At 36.3% G+C, this 25,142-nt stretch overlaps 2 protein-coding genes across 2 annotated transcripts in view; one reads left to right on the forward strand and one right to left on the reverse strand.

The window, feature by feature from the left end:
• The first annotated feature begins 3,088 nt into the window (after window positions 1-3,088).
• On the forward strand, window positions 3,089-11,788 carry LOC123523016 (aquaporin-3-like). The gene is made up of 5 exons (XM_053549418.1): window positions 3,089-3,655; window positions 4,331-4,595; window positions 5,316-5,434; window positions 7,074-7,291; window positions 11,214-11,788. The coding sequence occupies exons 1-5, from the start codon at window positions 3,569-3,571 to the stop codon at window positions 11,398-11,400; spliced, it is 876 nt and encodes a 291-aa protein (XP_053405393.1). The 5' UTR covers window positions 3,089-3,568; the 3' UTR covers window positions 11,401-11,788.
• Window positions 11,789-14,475: 2,687 nt separating this feature from the next.
• LOC123523015 (importin-11-like) overlaps window positions 14,476-25,142 on the reverse strand; it is a 57,335-nt gene continuing 46,668 nt past the window's right edge. The window contains exons 22-26 of the mRNA XM_053549417.1: window positions 23,291-23,404; window positions 20,816-20,937; window positions 20,032-20,133; window positions 18,571-18,646; window positions 14,476-17,064 (exon numbers count right to left, since the gene is read on the reverse strand). Of these exons, the coding sequence (XP_053405392.1) occupies window positions 16,903-17,064; window positions 18,571-18,646; window positions 20,032-20,133; window positions 20,816-20,937; window positions 23,291-23,404 (576 nt within the window). The 3' untranslated portion in view covers window positions 14,476-16,902. The remainder of the gene's footprint in view (window positions 17,065-18,570; window positions 18,647-20,031; window positions 20,134-20,815; window positions 20,938-23,290; window positions 23,405-25,142) is intronic.

Below are 25,142 nucleotides of genomic sequence, written 5' to 3' on the forward strand. Positions count from 1 at the left end.
TCTTCAGGTGTATCGGTTGAAATATCACTCAATAAGCACTGGCTATCAGTCCTTTCAGGGCCTTGATTTGGTCTTGTGCGCGTCCGTGCTTACACAACTGTGGTTAACTGTGGTTAGTGGGCTAGGTAGTCTGCGTTTTCGGAACCTAGCTTTCCCTATTAAATATCCATCTTTCCTTTTTCCCTTTCCCCCCATCAGCCCTTTTCCATTTTTATCTTGTAAATAATTAACATTTAATTGATTTTTGAAGCAACCCGTCTGCTATATCTTTCCACTACAGTTTCTATTTATAGCAGACCTACTTTGCTCTGCATATATGGGTCTGTTTTTACTGTACTCTGTTTTTCTAGGAAATCTGCCCTTCCCTTTTAGTTTTCATAAGGCAGTACCCTGCACATGATGTTCCTTCTCAGTGGGTACTAATTAAACTCTCCCATGTGAAAAGTTGATGCCCAGTCCAATTACATCATAAATGATAACGTTTGACTATTTGACTTATTCCATATCGGTATGCTGCAGCTTTTCGTGTTCGGCGTATTCAATAAATATCCCAGGGCGGTGCCCCACTATGGGCATTCATCAATACTGATTTCATCTGAGTACTTATTATCCATTATGTAGAAAAATGGAGGTTGCTCAACACGACAAAAATGAAAATGTTGCAGGCTCGGTAGCGGATAAGTTACTTGAATGTACAACGAGATCATATATGAAATCTTGTTAAAAAAGGTAGTAAACCCATAACAAAGACTTCTTGCTGTGAAAAGCTTCTGCTTTAGATTATATTCATTTACTAGGTACAAATTTAAAATTATTCTATCAAGTATTTTCAGGGGGAATGTGTCACACACTGTTGTCGTTCTTATTCCCGTTGTTTTGCAATTTCGATTTACTGCAGTAGATAGTAACTTGACTGGTATATTTTGTTTGTTTTGGGTTTAGCATCCGTTTTTTCAACAGATTGGCGGGCAGTTAACTTAACCTGTGGTCCTGAATACTGTACTAGTACTAGCTGTCCTCAGCAAGTAACTACCATCTTCTACAAAGGTTGAGGAGGATAAAATGACTTCCAAGATAATGTCTTTTATCAAATCTTCACGGAGAACATACGACCTATAATTGAGTCGGCGTGACGTTCAACAAAACAAAAACCAAAGATAAACAGGTTCTTGCGATAGTTTTGCTTGTCGGTACATATGCGTTTACAACTATGTATACCACTTTACGCTAAACCCGTACACGCACGCACGCACACCGAAAATAGGAATACCTCTAATTCATTGTCAGGTAACAACTGCTTAACATGTTCAGACAAAAGCTGCAGACCTGAATTTGTCATTCAAATCACTTAGAAATAATGAAAGTAGTGCGGGTGATAATTTTTCACCTTGTCTAAAACCGATCTGACAAGGAAAAAATCTGAAAAAGTATTACATGTATTTGATTGTATTCATGACTTAGCTTTTTCATACATACTATTTATAATTTTGCAACATTTTTCATCTTAACTATAACTTATAATATCTTATGCCTTAAAGCTGTACGATTAACTGGCTCGAATGCTTTGCTATAATCAATAAAAGCTCAGAACAGTTTCTTATTGCAAGAGATACATTATCAGTTTAAGATTTCATTGAAAATATATGGTCAAAGTACTGTAATGCTCTTTAAGACCCACTTGCTCTTTAAATAATATGTTATTAATCTCTAAACAGAAGCTCCTTAAAGCGGGGCATTATACAAAGCCGAAGTTCTAGATCAGAGGAGGAAGTAAAATTTAAAGAAAAAACATATTTTGGGTGTTGGTGATGTAGAGGGGTGTGTGTAATGTGGGTGTGGCTTGATTGGGGATTTGTGCGGCGATGGTGACGAAATACCGAGGCACAACCAACTTTTTGCGGGATAGGGAAGTTATATCAATTGGTCAGAGACCACACATTCAAAAAAGTACAGGTAACTTACTGGGAATGAGGTAAGTGTATACCTGGGAATAAGGTAACGTCTGCACGTGCGTTCTGATTGGTCAGTCATGTAAACAAACCCAGGAAGTGATTATTTTTTCAAAATTGATCTTTTTTCACTGCATTTACAGTATTTTATTATACATTTTGACAAAATTTGCTACATTTTATGTGTATTGAAAAAAACTTTTATCAAACGAATTTCTCCCGCCATGTCAGTGATGTAAACAGGGGGTCATCTCTTTCACACGAAAATTACTTAAATAAAGTATCACTATTCATATGTTTTTCGTCCGATATTTTGGTAGAACTAAGATAGTTCTTGAAAAACTTGTAATAAGATATACATGTTTCGATGTATGGAAGGCCGTACACGCCATAATGTTACAATGCAAGTCTATGGGAAAACAATTGGTGGTCTCTAACCAATTGTTGCACTCCTAAAATTGTCTCATCATCACCAACATATTTTCCAATTTAAACTAGCTAAGTATTTGTCAGAATAACTCAGACTTTTGTAACGTTTCTCTTATTTTGAATAATAGCACCAAAACCAGTGTATTACAGGGATTTTTTAAAAGAACCGACGATAAGATTATGATATTATGATATTGGACTACATGTAAATGATATAGCTAGAAGATTACATTCACAACTTTGAAAATAATATATCATAGTTCTTTAAGCTAGTCGTTATTCTGTTCGCTGTGCCTATTTTTTCTAAAGAAAGTTAGATTTTAGATTGTTAAAAGTAACTAACAACAAACTGAAGTAGGATAAATGTATCAAACAAAAACAGCATCATTTATGACTGTCAACAATACATATTATACAGTGTCAAACAAGCAGGAAACGACTAACAATTGTATGAACATAAACTTTTATATCAATTAAAACTTATATCTGTTGGAACTATTAAAAGATATATTTTTGCTCCATCAGTAACTTATTTTTGTGTAAGTGTTTTGATGTAAGATATTTAATTTCCATTTTGTCTTAGGAGTTTTGGAGTACGGGCTCTGTATGTGAACCAATTTCATTGTTTAAATTACTAACATTCCCTCCCATTGTGACATATAACCTGTTTTGGTTTTGTTTTGGCCTTCCCTAAATAAATCATCAGCTCATAATACTTTCTCAGGTCTGCGTATCTTTGGGAGCAACTATATTTACATTATGTGTTTTACTTGACCTAGAAATTTGCTGATAAGCCCCATTCATACATAAGTAAATCGGAGCGGATCGTTGAAAGGTATTTATTTACTCTTCAAGTGATTTAAAGATAATTATGATCGATGGACGGAACTTGCTCAAGGTGTAAAACTAGCGTACACAATATTTCAAATTAAATGCGTATCTGCTGCAAATGTGTTTGTTAAATACTTGAAGCTATCTAGAACTGGTGATACTTATGTGTTTGATTTATTTCTGAAGGATTTAGAAACTGATAACAAGTCGCTAAATAAGATACGATTCATGTTATTGGCAGCGAACAACTTAATGAAATAAATATTCCGGCTTAAATTAATGCAATTGGGTTGTGTTTACACAAAACTGGATCAAGTTATTTTATCTGGTGCTGCAGATTTCATGTGGATTTATTCCAGATGGGCAAAGTTTTGGAGAAATTGCATATAAAAAATTCCCTTGTTCGAGAATGTCTAGCAGAATTCCTAGGAACGTTTATTTTATTGGTAAGTATAGTTAATCTACTCTTCATTTTATAAATCCAATTTTGATAAACAGTGGCTATCATCTATCAAAATGTAAAATATTATCTGATTTAACTAAATACGTGTAAACATATGTTTCATAACTGATATCGTAATTACATATAAATGAGACACCTTCAGTGAAAAGTCGCATTTATTTGTTTAAACGTGCATTAACGAGACCTAGTACATGTACAGCAAAATATTTCCAAGAAAGTTCAAGATTTAGCAAACAGTGAATTTTGTGGATCAGTTCCTAGAGCCGCAGTTGCTGCAGTCATGCATGTGGTTTGACAACAACTATTACTAGTTTCATGGTTTCTGATTTTAATAATGACAGAGTAGTCCTGCCGTATCGTTTTACAAATAAAAAAGATGTGATCGCCTTGTGCCTTAAGGTGGAATTGCTTAAAACAATGTATTCTTCCCATAGTCTGAAGAAACTGTAGGTATATTGCTGGACAACTAGGCTAGGAATTTAAATTAATTCCGGTGTAGCGGGTACAAACAGAACGCAAACCAATCGATTCGAAAACATCTACGTACATCTATTATAATCTATACCGAAATGTATGTTGTCGACTGACACCGTCACCAAAATAAAATCAACTGTCATTTCTCAGTAATTATGCTATTCAAAATCGCGATATTTTTCAGGTATTTGGCGATGGTTCCGTTGCCCAGAAAGTTCTTAGCAAAGGAGAACTAGGATCCGCCCTGTCTATACACTGGTCATGGGGCATAGGGGTCATGCTTGGTATCTATGTAGCTGGAGGTGTGTCAGGGGCACACCTTAATCCTTCTGTCACTGTGGCTCAAGCCTCTCTTGGTAGAGTTTCCTGGAAGAAAGTGATCCCGTATATGTTGGCTCAGTATTTTGGAGCGTTTGTTGCCTCGGCGTGTGTCTATCTGGTATATTATGGTAATGGGTTATTCTTCATTTTTAGATAAATATTTAGAATTAAGCGTGACTGTATTTTATATCGGCTGTTGATCAAACTTCTTGACCACATTCAAAATGTATCTACGTCCTCTCTCTTGAAACGTTTGGCACAGTATTGAGCAATAATTGGCATATTACGGGATCAGAGTACTATGTCATTCATTCGAGCCTCACTCGGGGCGTTGAATTTCATGTCAGGAAGCCATCCAGGTCGGTGGTTCTACCCAGGTGCCTGCCCGTGATGAAATAATGCACCGAGGGGCACCTGAGGTCTTCCTCCACCATCAGAGCTGGAATGTCGCCATATGACGTATAATTGTGTCGGCGCGACATTAAACCCAACAAAAACAAACAAACTACGTCGTTCACCTTATTTTCCTTACGGTCTTTGCAGAAGGAAGACAGCATTTTATGAACCCTGGCTTGAATTGCTATAAGCTAAATCCAGTGTGCTCCTGTGAGTTATATTTAATTCACGTCTGCTCTTTGACTAAACTTTAAACTGATCGGCGATATTTTCGAAACATTCATATTTTACTCGTTTCCGTTTAGTTATCAGTTCTCTTGCTACAGTTCTTCAAACTCCGACTTAGAACATAAAACGTGTCGCACTTTACCTTTACCTTATTCGCAGCAAGGTGATGGGGACACTTAATGAGCATTTGATTTTTCCCCCGGACAATCCAATCACTTTTGCAGATGCTTTGAACAACTTTGACGGAGGCGTACGCCACGTAGATGGAGAATTTGGCACAGCCGGCATATGGTCTACCTACCCACAAGCTTACGTGTCCACTTGGAACTGTTTTGGTGATCAGGTACAAAATGAGTTCAAAATCATAAATGAGCCGTGCCATGGGAAAACCAACATAGTGGGTGTGCGACCAGCATGGATCCAGACCAGCCTGCGCATCCGCGCAGTCTGGTCAGGATCCATGTTGTTCGCTAACAGTTTCTCCAATTCCAATAGGCTTTAAAAGCGAACAGCATGGATCCTGACCAGACTGCGCGGATGCGCAGGCTGGTCTGGATCCATGCTGGTCGCACACCCACTATGTTGGTTTTCCCATGGCACGGCTCAAATATTCTATTTACGTCGTAGGAAACATTTACGAGCGGTACGTATGCGACAGTATAGAACAGCTCAAGATTATTTGTTTTCAGAATGCAGCATTTATAATTTCGTACTTGTTGTCACATTTATTTATATTTTGATGATAACATTATGATTATCCGATAATAATTTACGAATGTATGTATCCTACTGACACGAAAAACGGATGTAAACTGGACGTGATAACACTTCAGTACACTTTCAGTGTTAACATTCTTTCGTGGAAATTACGCAAAATAGCAAAATATTCGAGGAACTCTTATATATAGGTTTTTACCTGAAAGTGATGATAAATACGATTTTAAACAGACTGCTATATAAAACATGCATTTGCATTAACATATGTTCGAATTATACTATATACATGTGTCACTGGGTGAGAAAAATGTGCAGTCAGTCCGGGGCTCGAACCCGGGACCCCTCGCTTACAGGGCGAGTGCTCTACCGCTGTCCCCTAACGTGACTAACGTGACCAGGTCCGTACCGTGACACATGTCTACGAACGAACAGGGGGAGTGCTCTACCGACTGAGCTAACCGGCTGCCTGATAAATCTTCTCCCCTTACGTGACCAAGTCCGTACCGTGACATGCACCCCCCCCCCCCCCCCCCAATTGGAAACTCGTCCTCGAGTTCCGGAGGTACAGACTATTGTATGCGTCGTAAGGCTGACCAAGCAAGCATGCCACGGTCCCAAGTTGGGCGCCAAATGTCACAGGGTGAGAAAAATGTGCAACCAGACCGGGATTTGAACCCGGGGCCTAGGAATACCGTTCCGATGCTCTACCGTCTGAGCTACCCGGCCGCCTACACATCTTCTACCCGTTTTAATATTGAAGTTCTATACCGTGACATATTTCTCCACCATTTTGAAATTCGTCCTCGAATTTCAGTGGGTACTTCATATATAAGCAGTTACAGGCGTCGGAGACTAACCAGTGTTATGCCATCACGGTCCCATGCTGGGGGCGCCAAATGTCACAGGGTGAGAAAAAATGTACAGTCAGTACGGGGCTCGAACCTGGGACCTCTCGCTTACAGGGCGAGTGCTCTACCGCTGTCCCCTAACGTGACCAAGTCCGTACCGTGATACATGTCTGCGAACGAAATTTATTTTTCGCATTACGTTAACGTTGTTCGGCTACTTATAAGATTTCAAAATTCAGATCATTTTAGCTAAATTTAGTCGTACATTTTATGCTAACAATTATTTCAGCGGAACATTTTGTTAGCACACACTACTTATAATGGTAAATGCCTATTATACACGTATTGAGCACATCTACAACCTTGCGTGTAATTCATGAGATTTTCTTTTGTTAATGACATACAATATTTCATCAGGTGTTTGGTACAGCGTTATTGCTGATATGTATTCTGGCAGTCACTGACCCCAGGAACATGCAGCCAACAAAAGGTGTAACAGCACTAAGCATAGGACTTGTTGTTGTCGTCATAGGGATGACCTTTGGCCTTAACTGTGGCTATGCTATTAATCCTGCAAGAGACTTGGGACCAAGAATTTTCACTGCCGTAGCAGGTTGGGGATCAGACCCATTCACGTTAGTATAAACATATATGTTAGTCATCTCGTATTCAATGGTGTATTATTTGTATAATACCACATTTTAAGTGTTAAAAAACAACGTTAGTTACTCTCTGTGTAGTAATTTACTGACTTAGTCCTGCAGGTAACAACTAGAGCTATCACTAAAGGTGATGAATGTACGCACCCCCCCACCCCCCGCATGCACTGACACAGTACATTGCAATTTGACGCACACAAGATTGCATAATTATGTGGACTGTATGTATATAGACTGTATGTATACAGTATAGTAACAAAGAACAAAGTCCCATAACTATGCAGAATATTTATCTAAAAGAACGTAACATGCACCATGCACAACTAGGGTTGGTACTGATCACTTGTGTGAAGTTTCATTAAATTGTGTGCAAGGGTTCGGAAGATTAGGCACGCACAAGATTGCATTTGCAGACTGTATGTACATAGTATGTTAACAAGAAACAAAGTCCCATAACTCTGCAATTTTTGTCGTTGAAAGAACCTAACATGCCCCATGCACAACTACTGTTGTTACTGATCACTTTTGTGAAGTTTCATTAAATTGTGTCAAGGGGATGAGGAGAGATGGTGCGCACAAGATTGTGTCTATGTATATAGTATAGTAACAAAAAACAGTCCCGAAACTCTGCAATTGTTTTTCTGAAAGAACCTAACATGCCCCATGCACAACTGCTGTTGTTACTGATCACTTGTGTGAAATTTCATTAAATTGTGTCAAGGGGATGAGGAGAGATGGTGCGCACAAGATTGTGTCTATGTATATAGTATAGTAACAAAAAACAAAGTCCCGTAACTCTGCATTTTTTTTTCTGAAAGAACCTAACATGTCCCATGCACAATTACTGTTGTTACTGATCACTTGTGTGAAGTTTCATTAAATTGTGTCAAGGGGATGAGGAGAGATGGTGCGCACAAGATTGTGTCTACGGACAGACAGACGGAAGGACGGACGGACGGACAGACAGACAGACAACCTGAAACCAGTATACCCCCCTTACAACTTTGTTGTCGGGGGGTACAAAAAGTGTATCTCCGTAAAACAACAAAACATCGTAATGTACAAACAGCTGAATTAATTGTTTGATGCGAGCTTTTTTTCTGTGCGATCATGCATCTTTCAGCGATAGTTGGTTTAGTATATAGCAGAACAGATATCAGAACAGATATGTTTCAATAACACTCATACATCAAGAGATCTGTTACCCTCCTTTTTTGGTATGAATGTCACTAACCTGATAGCGAAGTCCAATGCGTATTTGCATGCTCATAATTTTTCGGCGACGCCGTCTAAATTGGTTTTCGTTACCTATGCCACGTGACTTCAGTTTGCAAATCAAACTACTTGATAACGCATTATAGATAATTTATCAAAATGGAAGATTTATGCAACAGTCTGCCTGATTGGACGAGAGTGTCAATTTCTTTCACTCTGTTGATTGTGCTACGCTGAGTGAAATGTAGACAAAGCGTTTATCCTAAACGACGCTGTTCACAGTTTTAAAGCTAACTTTGGCTCAGTATATTTAGCAAGAATATTGATATATCTCAAAATGATAAGTAAGTTTAATAAATATGATAAAAACCTGTTCAAATATCAACATATATCAAATTAAAGAAAGAGCTGAATACGGTGTGCGTATCACATGAATAAGGGTGTGATAAGAGTCTTTTATGTAGAGAAGTGCTTTTTAAAAGATTATCCTTGTTACAATTGTCGTCTGTATATGAAAAGGTTTCTTGCTTTTGTGACTTATTCAGATTGCATATTAAAATGAGTACTTGTTTGCTTTGATATATTTGTTATGAATTATTTAACTGATTTATTATATATGAATATCTTTCTTTAGTATGGTATGCAAATATTGAACTCAGTTGAAATCTGTTTCATTATATATATGCTATATAATGACTGAATCTCATTACACTGAAATGAAGGTACGCTGCATACAGTTTATCAATGTGTTATGACAATGATCGAACTTTGCTTATGAAACAGAAATATTGAAATAATTATATTTGTATGTTTTGCTTGACCTTCACTTTTTATAGGTGTGACGTCATTGTCCAAAGATTCATGAATAGCGAATATGCATTTGTTAAAGCGGGATCAGAAGGCCTATTTTAGAAATAAATAAAAATAATAAATAAAAAAATCCTTTAATTGATTTTTCTCATGTATTCTAATCAAACTTGATTTGTAGCATCTTTATTAGGCCCGCAGCCAACTTTGTTCAGCTGGGACATTTGACCCCTTTTAGGGGCTGCTAGAGCTGAAACTAGAAATGCCTTTATACAGCGTCTCATGAACAGCTTGGTGGATCTTTGTCATACTTGGTCTGGAGCATCATTATAAGGTCCTCTTCCAAATTTATTTATATAGGAACTTGGGCCCTATTAGGTACCACTATCGCTAAAAGTAGATATGCCTTTCTTTGCATTAAGCACTAAAATGTAATGGATTTTTATCAAACTCGATGTGTAACAATATCGTAAGGTCTCCTGCTATTTTGTTACAAATAGGGATAGGGACCAATTTAGCTAAAATATAAACACGTTTAATGACCTCTTCTCATGAACCGCTTCATGAATCTTCATCATACTACTGCTGTAATTATTCGTCTAAGCATAAACGAAACAAAATTGCAACCTTAGAAACCTTTGCGAAAAATTAAAAGAGAACCATTTAAATTGTTAAAGTGCGGTGTTTAGTTTTGCAATTTGAAAAATGTTAGATGAAAGATGAATGTTAGATGAAAAATTCATAAACTTCTTTCCTTATTACAATTCGCCGACCATCATTTTTAAAGATATTTCTTGTTTTGGGCTATATTCGGCGTGCGTTTCACCACCGTGGTGATACAGTCGTGTCATATTACCTCATCCCTCACATTTAGATATTTCGACTGAAAGAATAATGAGTCTTAAATTTTATATGCATAAAAACTAGTATTGCTTGATAGATCGGTGCGTAAAATGCAAATTAAAAAGCGATACATATTCTGTAGCTCTCTCTGATTATACATAAAATGGAGGCATTTTTCATCGTTTCATAATTATTATTTGTTAGCCGTATGAATAATTTGCCCGATTATTTATTTTTTCTGTCTCTGCTATATATAAGACAAAAGCCAAAAGTTACAGGTAAACTGATCCGTACTGATCTAAAGACTGGACTGTCGTTATTGCAAATCACACACCCCTCTACTAAGAGCCTTAACAACGGGACACGTGTGTAAAGAAGACGAATCGAGTTACTTTAACTGGCTTTGCATTAAAGGTTTCATTGACATAAGATACTACCAAATATTATACTGTTTAAAAACCAACATAAGTCTTTTTCAAGACTTTTGATATAGCATAGAATGCGCTATTTAAATCAAAACTAGAGCGGTTTGTACACATGTGTCAGCGAGTCCAGCATGCTTTAACCTCGACCTTATGACCTTAAAAGCAGCAATGCGGAATGACCTATATCGGCCACCGGACTTCATCTTATAACGTTTGTCCACGTTGTTTATTAGAAACTGTTTGTCTAGCAGCCAGTGTGACCTTGACCCCAAAACATTAGGATCCACTTAAACGCCTCTAAAGACTGCCAGTCATTATATCCATTAGTTCTGGAGAGATACAGATCTGAAACAATTTCAGTCCCAAGATCAATGTGACGCTGACCTTTAACATCTCTTAAATGATACTGTGATCTAACGACCAAAGATCTTCATTCTATCAAGTTCGAGGGTTTAAGTATGATACTTTGATTGAATTAAAGTAAGATTGTACAATTTTGTATCTGGTATCTACGGCCAAATGTTCTTCATTTTCAGTCTAAAGTCATCGTCAACTTTGCTTATAATACTTTTTATGCTTGTTCTTTATTCAAAGTTCCTTTGTTTCAGATACCGCGAGCACAACTATTTCTGGGTACCTGTGTTGGGGCCTCACTTGGGCGGTGTGATTGGTGCCTTCACCTATCAGTTGTGTGTGGGATTACACTGGCCGTCACAGGACCAGGATTCACACCCAGTACCTATTACTGAAAAGCATGAATATAATGGACCTTGTGCATCTAATACTCATATGTGAAACCCTGATCAACATACTTTCTGGAAAAATCTACATTCTATATACACGTGTGTTTTGAATATATAACAAAAGTGTATTGATACTGTATGTACCTAAAAGTGTTTGTTCTAGTTCAACTACTTGGGGCAAGTGAGGGGTTCAGGTAATAGTACCACACACATCATGCAGATGTAAAATAAAATTGTCTGACATATTATGTTGTCAAATGTTGGAAGATACACCTAATCTGCTACCTCATGTTCATTTCTTGTGACAACTCGGGCTGGAAATGCAGACATTACTGAAAGTTCAAATACTCTTAGAGTTTGAGCAGTTCAGCAAAATATTGTTTATTCATTGTATTCAAGGCATGCAACCTTTCATTTCAAAGTAAACATACAAGACATTTTTCTATTTTTAATTGTTTCTTCGGTGTATGTCTGAATAAGTAAATTTCATACTCAGAACTTTCATTTGGTTGAATATGCTGTTTATTTTTAAATGAGCCGTGCCATGGGAAAACCAACATAGTGGGTATGCGACCAGCATGGATCCAGACCAGTCTGCGCATCTGCGCAGTCTGGTCAGGATCCATGCTGTTCGCTTTTAAAGCCTATTGGAATTGGAGAAACTGTTAGCGAACAGCATGGATCCTGACCAGACTGCGCAGGCTGGTCTGGATCCATGCTGGTCGCATACCCACTATGGCATGGCTCAAATATAATTGATGAAATGCAAGCCCTTAATAATGGCGTTCTGTAAATAATAATCTACATTAGGTAATATCCATAATTCTGCACGGACAGGATACATGGAGATCTGTCATTAAGATGTTGCAAAAAATTTTGACCACATCCATCTGCTTATATATCAATTTGTTTGAAAATAAATGCAAACTACTATATGAACGATAAAAGGTTTTTCAAAGTACTTTCACGTTTATATCGACAGGATATTTTTCAGTTACAAAATTTCAACAGGACATTCTGAAACGAAATTCTCATTCTTTTACATCATTATGTCTAACTGTGAATACCGCATACAGGCCTGATGGAATCTTCAAATATTATCATCAAGGAAAGACGAATGCAAGATTTAATCTGGTAATATTAGGAGGGGGTTTATTATTATATTCAACACGATATCAAGTTACAAAATTTCAGAGAAAACTACAGTAAAGACAAAATCCTTTAGCATGTGCAAAAATAATTTAATGTAAAATTCTTCAACACAATATCAATTATAGCACTGTTAATGAAATTCTTCAACACATGTACTTCAGTTAATAAAATTGATTGCGTGGTTAATCAAATTAAACACAACATATGACTAAAACTGGAAACAGATGCGACATATGAAAGTATCATACTTATTAAAATAAAGAATAAATCTACTGTAGTAAGTGGACTCTACTAATGATTACTATTTAAAGGGGAAAGTGACAATGTTTGAACTTGTGACCTCTATGAACAAATAAGAGAACAGATACTGTCAATTTTCACAATTTTTAATAAATCAAAGGCAGTAACTCCAGGGCCGCTGGAACAATCTGCATGGTTATCAAACTTTGTCCATATATTATGCTCATATACACCGAGAACAAGTTTGGTGAAAATGAAGCAATTTTAAGTCATTCAATGCCAAAAATACGAGACAGACTTCGAAAATCCTGCTGACTACTGAACTTCGCCTATAAAAATTGTTTGCACATTTGGTGAACAATGGAAAGGAACTTCTCAATATAAAGAGCGAACATTGTCAATACTTGCGATTTGAGGAATTCAAAGGGCTGTTGAGAGATGCTGAAGATATTATGCCTATAAACATTGTGACTAGTTTAGTGAACATGTGCTAATAATGCTCAAGTTAGACTGGGAACAAATTTGTGGATGCCAATAGCCACTTCAGGTGATCACATTATATATCTAGTACCATGGGCATATAATAGGAAAATAATTTGAAAAATATTTGACAAGATGGTTGAGGCTCCGATACACAGCACTCCCTTTTACTGATATCTACCTATATTTTAATTATTTAAATGTCTTTTGCATTTTAGAAACTATGTTCCAGACAGGAAAAGCCAAGAACATAAAGCGAGATTATTTGAAAAATATTATTAAAGTTTTATTGTTGTGTATATTCTCTTCCTCATTGAAATCTATCTATTTAACAAGTTTCATTGAAATCTTTTCAGTCACTTTGGAGTTATACATAAATAAAGGGAGGTAATTTGAAAACAAATATTAATAAAGATTAACTCTCTCTGATCCTATATATACTTAACTTTCAATGGAATCTCTTCAGCATTTCAGGAGATGTAATCAGAACAAGGAAAATCTTAGGTAAAAAAGGGGGAGATAATTTGAAAAGTATTATAAAGAGATTATGGTTCTTACACACAGCACTCCCTTTCATCTTCATCCATATTTAAAGTTCCAAATAAATCAGAGTTATGCTAGACAAGAAAAACAAAGTACAAAAGGGAGGTAATTTCAAAACTATTCAATACAAGTTATAGTTTCTCTCTCCTAAGAGTTACACTCCCGACATGGACAATGTTTTAAATGGACACACGGACAGATATGACTGATGGACAAAGCAACAGCTCAGAAGCGCTATAATGGACTATGAATTACTGAAAAACAACATTAAATAGAGGTAGCAATGTGTACACGAAGCTGTAAGTTACATGGGTGAAAGTTGTGAATTCTGGTTTCTGAATGGTGTTAGAAGTCATTTTAGCAGATAGTGTTAATCCGTTGAGAAACTGAGGTGGTGGTGCTGGCAGGGTGTGGGTGTGTGTGGGTGGGAGGGAGGGGGTTGTAGGGCCATAACCGTCCTTCAAGCTTTGAGTGGAACTTCATTGTACTGCATGCATTAAACTAAAAGTTTTTCCATTAAATTAAACCAAAATGGATGAAATACCATGTAGAAAATCAGCTACAAAAAATGTAAGGAGAAATAGATGTCCCCAGAGATGCTACTCTGTCTCTGTGAAAAGCATTTATTATTTATTTATTTATTTGGGTTTTATGGCGCACCAACACAGGATAGGTTATATGGCGCCAAACAGGACTACAAATGCGTTTATTAAAAAAAAATGAAGCAAACAACATTTCTAAATGCTTATTTAGATACTCTGAGTTAGAGACAGATGATACAAATCGAGACTGAAATGGGTAAATGAAAAGGAATTTCCATTACAAATGAATCAGGCAAATGGTTGAAGAAACTAGACCTGCTGAAAACATGATCAGCGTTAAATTCTTGGAGGAAAATGCAAAACAAACAGCATTCCAATGACAAAAAAACAACATATACCGGTACAGAACGGGACCTCCTATCATGGCTTTGGCCTACTACTACATGACCCTACTCAGGTCGCACGTTTTCCTATTTTTCCAGTAACTTTCACCCATGAACCTGATAGCAAACATTGGCAACAACTTAATGCAAAATTTACACACAAAAAATTATCATAACATTTCAGCAAAATTATAAAATATCTGAACATGCTTATATATTGCCAGTTTGATGCACAAGATGAAGATTGAAAAAGGGTATTTGCTTGTGTGATATATGTCCTCTGGTAAATGGTTTCTATTTACATTATAAACATTCATAACCACATTAGCATGAAGAAAATATCCATTTAATAGATACAGTAACAATAATTAAGTCAAATCTATATATAATTGTACAGACTTTGGCATCAGCTAAATGGATGTAAGACATGAGAGAAACTGAAGTAAACTCTTTATTATTAAGGAACCAACACGGTAGTTTTGCAAGTCTGGATCAAAATTTTTTCTACAATGTAGAATTTGATTAAACCTTGATTTTTCAAAACTTCAGAATACACTGAGAAAATTCCGTAAATAAAAAGATTGGGTTGTGTGCTTGATTTTTTTCTATACAGATTTGATTAATTTGACCTCACACAACTTTTCATAATGGAAAATCTCAATTTTGATAACATTTTCACTAAGAGAAATTTTTCTACAACATAACTCTAAAAGTCCTTAATAAACACATGGCATATAATGGGGTCAAATAAATTGTATAGGTCTTTGTGCTTATATCTGAGATATATATTTGACCATTTCAAACTGATTTTAAGTAATTTTTTTTAAACTATTTAGGATGTCACGTTTTAACATCGTAACTTCAGAAAGATAGGAAAGTCGCAGATATGAGCCATGCCATGAGCAAACCAACATAGTGGCTTTGCGACCAGCATGGTTCCAGACCAGCCTGCGTATCCGTGCAGTCTGGTCAGGATCCATGCTGTTCGCTAAAGGTTTCTCAAATTGCTATAGACTTTGAAAGCAAACAGCATGGATCCTGACCAGACTGTGCGGATGCGCAGGCTAGTCTGGATCCATGCTGGTCGCAAACCCACTATGTTGGTTTTCTCATGGCACGGCTCATATATTACAATTTGTACACTCTTCATTAACATTAGACAATTTGTTGGATGTGATTGGTAGAAAAAGCTGTGTAAACATTTTTCTTATTTAGTGCAAGGTAATCATAGCAAGGCATATCAAGACCAATGCAACATAAAATCTTAATACAATCTTAGAACCTGTGAAGTCTTGTTATACTAATGGTTTCCAGAGAAACATCAAATCTTATGAGCATAGTAACCTTAACATATCAGAAGAAAAGATACCATAACTTATCAAATCTTCTGACAATGGTAACCTTGACATAACATGTCAAATTAGAATTAAAAGTTACCATGGCTACATCAAATCAAATGGAGCCATGGTAACCTCGATATAAAATGCCGTATCAGAATAAAGTTTACAATAGCTACATCAAATTTAATGAACATGGAAACCTTGATATATCACATTGTATTAGAAAAGTGGTTATCATGACTGCATCTTATATTGATCACAGTAACAATGGAAACATTTCCATTTACTAAAATGATCATAAAATCCAATGTCATATTTTATCACTAACAAGGCTCCATCATATTTATTAGGATGATGTTATAGAAACTACTGCATCATCTTATCTTGTCATTATCATAGACACCATGGTTTTATTAGATTTACCATGATCATGGTAACCACAGTGACATCATATTTTATCAGTTACCGTATCAAAGTAACTTTGGCTCTATCAGCTTTATCATGATCAAATACATGGTAACATCAAATTTTATCACAATCAAAGTAACCATGGTTTTATCAGGTTTATCATGATAATGGTAACCATGGTGGCATAATATTTTATCACTACATTGTACAAGAGTAACAATGGCTTTAACAGGTTTATCATGATTATGGTAACCATGGTGACATAATATTTTGAAATATCAAAGCAACCACGACTTTTTCAGGTTTATCATGATTATGGTAACATTATTTTTTATCACTATCAAAGCAATCATGGCTCTAGTAGGTTCACTATGAACATGGTAACCATGGTTACATCATATCTTATTACTATCAAAGTAATCATGGTTCTATCAGGTCCATCACGGTCACTGTAACTGTGGAAGCCTCACGTCTTTGTAAACTGTTGCAGCTGTAAATAAACATCTGGATCAATCAGATGTGTGAGTTCATCAAACACTTTATCACCATGGATATTATGACATTGTCTCAATTGTTGGAACACATAGTCTTTCAGTGGTATAGTGTGAACTGGGTCTTGTTTGGTTAACTGCAAAGGAGAGTTGTAAGTGAGGTAACTACATGTCTAAAATTTGCATGAAAGCAACCGCATAATGCTGTGAAACTTTAACATTTAGCCTCCTCACAGGTGGCAAGTGATTCTGCTTTTGCGACCAGTGCAGACCAAGATCAGGCTAGGCTGATCATGGTCTGCACTGTTGGCTGTTCAGTCAGTAAATTTTCAGTGAACACCCCATCAAATAATAAATGATAATACCCACAATGAATGATTGACCAGTCTATTTTAGAAATTTAGCTGGGTAATAGTTAATATCAACAAAAGAATCTGAAAGAATTCTTTCTTAAAATTAATCATTATCATTACTTTTTCAGCCATTTCAAGACAAGATAACTGACTGTCTGTTGTAAATGAAAAGTTACATCTGTTGTTTATGAAAAGCTATTTCTACTGTCTAAGAAAAGCTGCTTCAGCTGTCAAGAAAAGCTGCATCTGTTTTCAATGACAAGAAGGCCATGATGGCCCTATATCGCTCATCTGAGCTTAGTTGCTTGCTTGAACAAATTTCTTTGCTATAGGTTCAAAAACTAGTTGAGTAGGTCATGGTAAAAATTATTCAAAATAACTTCTGAAATCTGTTAAAAAAATATACATAGGAAATGCTACAGACCAAATATCAAAGGCCTAGGCCTTGAACTTTCAGACAAGAAGATTTAAAAAAAAATCCTATATAAGTCTATGTAAAACTTGGGACCCCCAGGGCAGGGCCTCTTTTCACCCTAGGGGCATAATTTGAACAATTTTGGTAGAGGACCACTAGGCAATGTAACATACCACATATCAAAAGTCTAGGCCTTGCAGTTTCTGGCAAGAATATTTTTAAAGTTTTTTCCTATATATTAAGTCTATGTAAAAATTGAGACGCCCCAGGGCAGGGCCTCTTCACCCCAGGGTTATAATTTGAACAATCTTGGTAGAGGACCACAAGGAAATGCTACATACCAAATATCAAAGGCCTAGGTCTTGTGGTTTCAGACAAGAAGATTTTTAAAGTTTTTTCTTATACAAGTCTATGTTAAATTTGAGACTCCCGGGTGGGGCCTCTTTTCACCCCAGGGGCATAATCTGAACAAACTTCATAGAGGACCATTAGATGATGTTACATGCCAAATATCCAGGCTCTACGCCTTGCAGATTTGGACAAATGGCAACCAGAGATCTGTGTAGAATTCAATTGTTTGAACAATTTTGACAGGGGGCCATCCAAGGATCATTTCTGTGAAGTTTCATCGAAATTAAACTGGTGGTTTAGGAGGAGATGTTGTTTAAAGGAAAGTGTAGCTGGATGCCGGACAAACGCCGAACGGTGAGCGATCTCAATAGCTCACCCAGAGCCTTTGGCTCAGGTGAGCTACAATGCTACTACTGCTTTTAATGAAAACCAGCTTTTATTAAGCTGTTATTTAACACTTATTTATTTAATAGTACAAGAAAGATAATTCAATCTCATTTATCAGACAAAGTTTATTATCTTACAGATCTTTTCCTCTTCTCATGTTCTGTTTCATGTTCCTCTTCCCCTCTCTCATCTCCATCAGATATCACAAGGGCACTGAAATAACACATATCAGATATCACAAGGGCACTGAAATAACACATCAGATATCACAAGGGCACTGAAATAACATATAATGTCAGATATCACAAGAGCCCTGAAATAATACATCATGTAAAATATCACAAGAGCACCGAAATAACACATCATATCAGATATCACAAGAGCACTGAAATAATGTATGTATGTCTGACACCACAAGGGAACTAATCTCATAAAAAACAAGAGCTGTCCATAAGACAGCCAAGCTCGACTTTTCGAAATATTGTCACAGAAGCTGGAAATTATTACCCAAAATGTTAAATATCAAAAGAGTTTTAAGTTCAAAAGGGGACATATCAGAGTTATGGGACTTGATGCTATCAACTAGTTTTATAACCCCGAAGAAACATGTTAAGTTTCAATTCAATATCTGCATTAGTTTTGGGGATAGTAACTTGCATGTAAAACTTTAACCAGAATTTTCTAAGTCCAAAAGGGGGCATAATTTGCTCAAAATACATGTTAAGAGTTATGGAACTTGACCCAGTGAGGTAGGTAATTGATCTAGAAAAAGAATAAATAAGTTCCAAATCTATATGCCTTTTAGTAATAGCTGTATGTACTTGCACGCAAAACTTTAACCAGAATTTTCTAAGTCCAAAAGGGGGCATAATTTGGCCAAAATACATGCCAGAGTTATGGGACTTGACCCAGTGAGGTAGGTAATTGATCTAGAAAAAGAAAAAATAAGTTTCAAATCTATATGCCTTTTAGTAATAGCTGTATGTACTTGCACGCAAAACTTTAACCAGAATTTTCTAAGTCCAAAAGGGGGCATAATTTGGCCAAAATACATGCCAGAGTTATGGGACTTGACCCAGTGAGGTAGGTAATTGATCTAGAAAAAGAAAAAATAAGTTTCAAATCTATATGCCTTTTAGTAATAGCTGTATCTACTTGCACGCAAAACTTTAACCAGAATTTTCTAAGTCCAAAAGGGGGCATAATTTGGCCAAAATGAAGGTCAGAGTTATGGGACTTGGTGCTATCAACTAGTTTTATAACCCCGAAGACACATGTGAAGTTTCAATTCAATATCTGCATTAGTTTTGGAGATAGTAACTTGCATGTAAAACTTTAACCAGAATTTTCTAAGTCCAAAAGGGGGCATAATTTGCTCAAAATACATGTTAGAGTTATGGAACTTGACCCAGTGAGGTTGGTAATTGACCTAGAAAAAGAATAAATAAGTTTCAAAGCTATATGCCTTTAAATGATAGCTGTATGTACTTGCATGCAAAAACTTAACCAAGGTGTGACGCCGACGCCGACGCCGACGCCGACGCCAGGGTGAGTAGAATAGCTAGACTATTCTTCGAATAGTCGAGCTAAAAACTTACTCAAATTGTATCACAGTTTCTTCATCGACAGGTACTCTGCACACATCATGTAAAACTTGAACACATACACATAGAATACCACCAAACATTTCTAGCACCACACTGCAATATTAAAATATCTTGTTAAAACACAGGTTCCTTATCAAAAAGAACACAGTTTAATTCAAATCTTGAAAATCAATACTATCACCTCTAGTTTTTTCTCCTGCTTATTATATAATTATAATTATAATACCAGATTTATATAGTGCCCTTTCCATGATCAATTTCACATTCAAAGGCGCTTTACATAGTTCAAATTGTAGTTGTTTACAGTAATTTCAACATTCCTTATCAGTTCTTGGACATTCCAATGAAAATCCTAACATATTTGCAATTATTTGACTAGCTAAAGCAAAGATCCAACCGTCTCTGCTTAACTATTATTTACAGTAAACAGATTCGCTAATGCAAAGGGTCAACAGTCTCTACTTTTCTATTGTTTAAAGTATTTTTTGTTGTACAAACATAATTACAGGTCATATGGTGACTTTCCAGCTTTGATGGTAGAGGAAGACCAGGCATTATTTCATCATGGGCGGGCTCCTGGGTAGAACCACCGACCTTGCATAAGCCAGCAGGATGGCTTCCTCACATGAAGAATTCAATGCTCCAAGTAAGGCTCAAACCCACACAAGTAAGGGGTAAGTGATTCAAAATCATCAACCTTAACCCCTCTGCCATGGAGGCCCCTGTTTATAGTAATCAGACTTCCTAAAGCAAAGGTCCAACTGTCTCTGCCTACCTATTATTTACAGTTATCAGACTAACTAAAGCAAGTGCTGACAATTTTCTTCTTTCTGGCTGTGTCATACTGTCTATTGTTTCCATCCAAGCTGCTAAAAAGGACTTCATTAATCCAGAGCTCTGAAAATACAATGAGATGCTATGCTGCAGTGACAGAAATTTTTCATGAACAGATCCACTGAGAAATACTGATTATACAATTAAATATCAATATACTCAAACTTATACAAAACTAGAGCTGCTTTTGAGAAAAGCGCATGTCTCCCACAACTTCCTAATCATCTAAATAGAAAGTCAGTCTTTATATACTGTTTACTCACTACAAATATACCTTTGAAGAGTAAAAAGGCTGATTTTGGGTAATTCAAGGGCCATAATTCTGAAGTGTCTGGGCTGGTTTGGCTAGTTATCAAACTTGGCTGAGGACTTATGGTCAAACATATTTTGTTAAGTTTGGTGAAGATCGGATGAGAAATGTTCGACTTACAGCACGGATAAGTGTAAAAAGGCGGATTTTCAGTAACTTAAGGGCCATAATTCCTAAGTGCCTGGGCCGATTTGGCTAATTATCGAACTTGGCCAAGGACTCATGGTCAAACACATTTTGTTCAAGTTTGGTGAAGATCGGATGAGAAATGTTTGACTTAAGAGTGCGGACAAGATTTGTGACAGACACACAGACAGGAGTAAATCAATATGATTGTCTCCCACACCACTGTGTGGTGGGAGACATAATTATAGAAGTTATCAATGACAATTTTTTTGTCCCCATATCTTATCAAATGAATTTAAGAAAACACAATTATTTTAAAGACACACAATCAAGATATTAAATTTTACTTTTAACCAAAGTTAAAACCTACCCTTTCAAAATGATTTGATTTCTGACAAATGATAAAAATTTGCAGTGTAACTGTGTTTTCCTAATATAAAACTATATACAATGATTAAATTCATCTTCTTGAACAAAAGGAGAGATTTTCCGCAGAAACAGCATCTGATAAACAGAACTTGTTTATCAGTGCCTACATGTATATAGGAAATACAGAGAAACCTCTCTAAACCGGAACCCCAAAAGCCAAACTCCATGAAGCCACCCCTTCCCCCCAAACTGAACTAATCTTGCAGTACTGAAATTTGGCCTTCTTATTTCATTTAGAAAGTACCCCTGTACGTCAGAACCCTTCTATTCCGGAGAGAGAACAAATCTTCATTTATCAACACAAAATTACCCCTGAAAATCAAACAATTTTAAAGGTAATCAGAATTTTGGTACTTATCTTTTATCATCATTATCAGAGATTACTCTACATGGTTGCCCATGTCCATAAAAACATTATTGGTGTTGTCTCATACAGTTACCAAACAAGATCAGGATTTAAAATGAATCAAGTTGCTTGGTAATTGTATTATTATTTTAGTATTGTAAGCTCATATTCCACTGGCAAAGCCCCTCTACCTGTAAATCGAAAATCCATCCAAACCGAACTTTTTCTCTGGTCCAGAGGCCGTTCGGTTTAGAGGGGTTCCACTGTATTTACACATTTTTTACCTTTTCTTGGCTGATAAAAGAATCTTTGTGATCATGTGGTGACAAATTGCACTGTACCCTGACCCAATAATCTCTATTAGTATATAAATTTGTTCATCAGTTTATCTTAAGTTTCAACACAGAATTAAATTCAGATAATGAAAATGAGAGAAAATAAAACTGTAAATTAATACTGTGTTTTTGTCACAAAAACGTATGTCTCACCCCTATGTAAACCTTAAGCTCTAGTGGCCATTTTGTGCAATGAAGCAGAATATGTTGATGATATGCACAACTAGGCTTGGTACTGATCACTCCTGAGAAGTTTCGTCAAAATCTGTCCGCCAGTTTGGCCTGTGAAAGCCTGACAAGATTTTTTGATTTTTAGCTTTGGTAGCCATTTTGTGCAGCGAAGCAGAAAGTGCTAGCGATATGCACAACTAGGGTTGGTACTGATCACTCCTGAGAAGTTTCGACGAAATCCAGTCAGCAGTTTGACCTGTGAAAGCCGGACAAGATTTTTCTATGTTTAGCTCTGTCGACCATTTTGTGCAGCGAAGCGGGATGTGTCAGCGAAATGCACAACTAGGCTTGGTACTGATCACTCCTGTGAAGTTTCGACGCAATCCGGCCAGCAGTTTGACCTGTGAAAGCCGGACAGGATTTTTCTATTTTTAGCTCTTGCAGCCATTTTGTGCAGCGAAGCAAAACTAGGCAGTTTGACCTGTGAAAGCCAGACAAGCTTAATGCGGATGGACGGACGGACAAACGGTGAAGGCAAAAACAATATGTCTCCTCCACCTATGGGGGAGACGTAATAAGATCTGAATCGCAGCTTGAGTAATTTTCCTTCCATGGTCATGGTAAAACCAATTTATTTCATACCAAATGAGAACTACAAAACTGCTTTTCATTATTTTTAAATGAGTTAAAAGCTCTTACTTGAGTATGAGATTCTGCAGCAATCTTCTCAAGAAATGTCCAGAAATACTCCTGGTTTTGTAAGATGATGCGTGCAAACAATGTCACATAAATTGACATAACCATTGGATGTTCCTGAAATTCAGTTGTATAATTATAATAAATAGGTACAATTGTAGAAATACTCACAAAAAGGACTTTTTTGTTGTTGTTGTTGTATGGTTTGATGTCACACCAACACGATTATAGGTCATATGGCGACTTTCCAGCTTGATGGTGGAGGAAGACTCCAGGTTCCCCTCTGTGCATTATTTTCTCACGAGGGGGCATCTGGGTAGAACCACTGACCTTCCGTATGCCACATCGATTTGGGGCAAGTGATTTGAAGTCTGGAATCCACATTGATGAAGGGCCAGTGATTTGAAAAGTCAGCAACCTTAAACCACTTGGTCACAGAGTTATATTAACCTTATTTTAAGGAGTAAATTTCATATTCCATTTTAATCAAAACCAAATCTGAACCGACAGGGAAATAGAAAATGATATTAAATTTAACACACTTATAAAACAACATTATCTTTCGTTACAGCATTGCCTTTTTCTGACATTTTCTTTCTGATGGCATCTACATCTATGAAAACTATACCGGAGTTAGACAGCAAAGATATTATTAGCAAATGTAGTACCAGTATTTATCAAGCAGAAATTACTCTTAAAGAATGCAGTTTTTTTTTTTTTTTACAAAGAAACAACACAAGCATGAAACAAATTTTAAAGTGACTAAATGTATAGTGTTTTGAAGATGAACTTAATCACTTCCAAGAAAAAAGATGAGAATTTTAAGCTGTTTTCCACACTGCAACTTTCTCTTGTAGTTATATAATTTTCATGACAAAAGGCATGCACAGAAAAAAACCTAGACACACTTCTAGCAACTGGGATAAATACCATTGGTGAAAATCATGAGACAGATTACTGGACAACAATAATCAAAGCCTTGAGATGTCTGGTGGTTGCGGGTTTTGCTATGTTTATTTTATTTTAAATGCCAATCTATAAATATACATGTATAAGAAACAAATACTAATATGCCTTTATCTAAGATAAACTCTGCCTGACCTTACATGAACAGCTGGAAGTCAGTGATGTAACCATGGGCTGGAATACCTAATCATTGACAAATCTTATATAATCTAAATGGCCAGTGTGAATGGATAGAGGATGAATAAGAAATGCTTGATCATTGATAATATTCATCCGCATTGTTCATGAATGGGACTCCTTTGTGTAGCACATGAACAAATTCCTTTAGTTGTGATTTGGAATCAAATAAAGAAGCTACATGATTGTCAGAAATACACTTAACTTTGTTTGCGGTATAAACCCGCAACCAAAAACTAGACTAAAAGCTTTAACTGTTAGGAATTAATACACCAATATGCCACTCTGAGAAGGTAAGAGCTCTGTATATTATCTTGGTGAAGTAAACAACTCATGCTAGTTTTATACAAAATAACATTTGTGGTTAAGAAAATATGGCTCTAAAATGAAAGTGATGAATTTGACCTTTGACCTCCTAGTGTGACCTTGACCTTGCATCTAGTGACCTTGCACAAGCTCTCTGCATATGATCATGATGAGGTAACAATAGATATCACTTGTATGAAAATTTTTTTCCAGTAGTATACAAGATATGAAGCAACAAACTCTTTTTACCCTTGCCTAGTGACCTAGGTCATGCCTGTATCTTGTTTTATCATGATAGTATGTGTTTATACATAGTTACTTGTTAACATAACAGATGGGAATACAATAAATTCCTTCCAGATTGCATTTATTAATATGTTATGTCTGAAAACATGATCACCAAACA

The sequence above is a fragment of the Mercenaria mercenaria genome, chromosome 8 (genome assembly GCF_021730395.1).
Source record: "Mercenaria mercenaria strain notata chromosome 8, MADL_Memer_1, whole genome shotgun sequence".
NCBI classification, from domain to species: Eukaryota; Metazoa; Mollusca; class Bivalvia; order Venerida; family Veneridae; genus Mercenaria; species Mercenaria mercenaria.